The sequence below is a fragment of the Berghia stephanieae genome, chromosome 2, assembly GCF_034508935.2.
Source record: "Berghia stephanieae isolate SIO BIC M18660-M18661 chromosome 2, UCSD_Bste_1.3, whole genome shotgun sequence".
Classification (NCBI taxonomy): domain Eukaryota; kingdom Metazoa; phylum Mollusca; class Gastropoda; order Nudibranchia; family Aeolidiidae; genus Berghia; species Berghia stephanieae.
Window position 1 is genome coordinate 100,860,545 of NC_088361.1, and position 2,500 is coordinate 100,863,044.

Consider the following 2,500-nt stretch of genomic DNA (forward strand, 5'->3'; position numbering starts at 1 on the left):
TATTATTATTATTATTATTATTATTATTATTATTATTATTGTTGATTGGTTCTATAAGCAAATATTATTATTATTATTATCATTATCATTGTCATTATTTTTGTTTTTGCTATAGCGGGAACTACGCGAAGAGGATAAACGTTACCGTGACTACCTGAGCAAGCTGATGGAAGAGGAAAAAGCCAGGGAATGTGAACTGGAGCGGATGATTCAACAGGAGGTGGAAGCTGCCTGGCAGAAGAGGATAGACCAATGGAGGAGGGAGAGGCAAGCTAGGAAATTGTTGCTTGATGACGTCATGGCAGGCAGAGCTAAACAAATCCATGAAAGATGTAAGTCTTTTTATAGCACAGCTAAGGAATCTATTTTTTTCTGCTAAAATGTCAAGCATTTGCACTCGAATTTTATGTTTTGAAATAAAATGGCTTTTTAAAAGGAGTTATAACAGGAACAAATGGCCTTGAACCTTAAAATGCTTGAGCATCATCATGGAAGATTGAGGATGAAAAGGCACGTCAAGAGAAGAGACGCAAGCAGCGAGGAACAAGGGATATGCTTGACCTTGATCACTCACTTGCATCAAAGGCTAGGAATAAATGCAGGGACAAATGGCCTTTGACCTTAAAATACTATCATCTAAAATTATGGGTCACATAATATCCCTATTTCTGGTTCTATTTCTTAACGACATCAGTCAGGCCTTTAAATACGTTATGCTTATGATTGGTTGGAACCTCCGACATGTTTTGAATAAGTCTGCGCTTTGGTCTACAATATTGTTTTGTTTTGTTGAGTGTTGATGTGTGTGTATGAATGGATGTGTTTTAACCCTTTAAAGACCAGGCTAATTTTCAAAAGTTGAACGTATCTGCGGTCACAGCTGTGACATCCTTTTCATATTATAGAGAGCCATAACAGCAGCGACACTAAATCCTTGTCATATTATAGAGAGCCATAACAGCAGCGACACTAAATCCTTTCCATATTATAGAGAGCCATAACAGCAGCAACACTAAATCCTTTCCATATTATAGAGAGCCATAACAGCAGCGACACTAAATCCTTTCCATATTATAGAGAGCCTTAACAGCAGCGACACTAAATCCTTTCCATATTATAGAGAGCCATAACAGCAGCGACACTAAATCCTTTCCATATTATAGAGAGCCATAACAGCAGCGACACTAAATCCTTTCCATATTATAGAGAGCCATAACAGCAGCGACACTAAATCCTTGTCATATTATAGAGAGCCATAACAGCAGCGACACTAAATCCTTTTCATATTATAGAGAGCCATAACAGCAGCGACACTAAATCCTTTCCATATTATAGAGAGCCATAACAGCAGCGACACTAAATCCTTTCCATATTATAGAGAGCCTTAACAGCAGCAACACTAAATCCTTTCCATATTATAGAGAGCCATAACAGCAGCGACACTAAATCCTTTCCATATTATAGAGAGCCATAAGAGCAGCGACACTAAATCCTTGTCATATTATAGAGAGCCATAAGAGCAGCGACACTAAATCCTTGTCATATTATAGAGAGCCATAACAGCAGCAACAAGACTCACATGAAGCCCCAGGGGGATCAAATGGAACTGCAGTTTTGGCAAAAATGTCAAGATGTGAATTTAACACTTAACTATTTAAAGTAAGCAATTTATAAAAATGAATAAAACAGCTTAAAAAAAAAGAACAAAACACCAATCATGGAATGCTCCGGGCGCACAACCCTTCCTCAACTAACAACAACAACAAGAAGAAAATCAATGAAAACAAAAATACATTGATAAAAACCCAGATCGACGGCAGAGAAATATTCGGGTCATTTCAATAACGTATTTCTATTTTCATTGTTAGGTGAAGAAGGGTTTTGTGCCCGAACCGTTCCACTTTTGGTATTTCAGTAACGTATTTCTATTTTCATTGTTGGCTGAAGAAGGGTTATGTGCCCAAACCATTCCATGTTTAGTATTTCAATAACGTATTTCTATTTTCATTGTTGGCTGAAGAAGGGTTTTGTGCCTGAACCGGTCCATGTTTGGTATTTTGTTCTTATTAAAAAACTGTTCTATTGATTTTTGTCTATGACTTTTTCCAATCCACAGCTCCTAAGAGTTTCGTATCACTTTGACCAGAGTCAGCAATTGTCATGATTCTTCACTCAATGATTTTTATATTCTTTCCTTCTCACCAGTAATGGCCAATGAGCTGCAACAGATGGAATCTGCCAAAGAAAAAGCCGATTTGCAACGTCACATTGAGGAGAATCAACGTCTAGATGCAGAGGAAGCGGCCAAGAAATGGCAGAGTAGTTTGATGTATCAAAATGATCTCGTGAATCAAATAGGCTACAACTCACGCCAGAGAGAGGAAGAACGAATCAGGGAAACTGATGAATTCATGAAGGCTCAACAAGCAGAAAGAGAATACCAGTCTCGCATGAAAGACGTCCTTGACAATCCCACTGTTGACCGTTTACATCCTATGCG

At 38.0% G+C, this 2,500-nt stretch overlaps 2 protein-coding genes across 3 annotated transcripts in view; both read left to right on the plus strand.

The window, feature by feature from the left end:
- LOC144966101 (protein AAR2 homolog) overlaps positions 1-2,500 on the plus strand; it is a 417,529-nt gene that overhangs the window by 102,426 nt on the left and 312,603 nt on the right. The gene's annotated exons all lie outside the window — the stretch shown is intronic.
- Positions 1-2,500, plus strand: part of LOC144966097 (cilia- and flagella-associated protein 53-like) — a 12,422-nt gene that overhangs the window by 9,738 nt on the left and 184 nt on the right. For both annotated transcript variants that reach the window (XM_078902171.1, XM_078902170.1), the window contains exons 6-7: positions 116-332; positions 2,206-2,500. The exon at positions 2,206-2,500 is cut by the window's right edge. In XM_078902171.1, coding sequence (XP_078758297.1) covers positions 116-332; positions 2,206-2,500 — 512 coding nt within the window. The remainder of the gene's footprint in view (positions 1-115; positions 333-2,205) is intronic.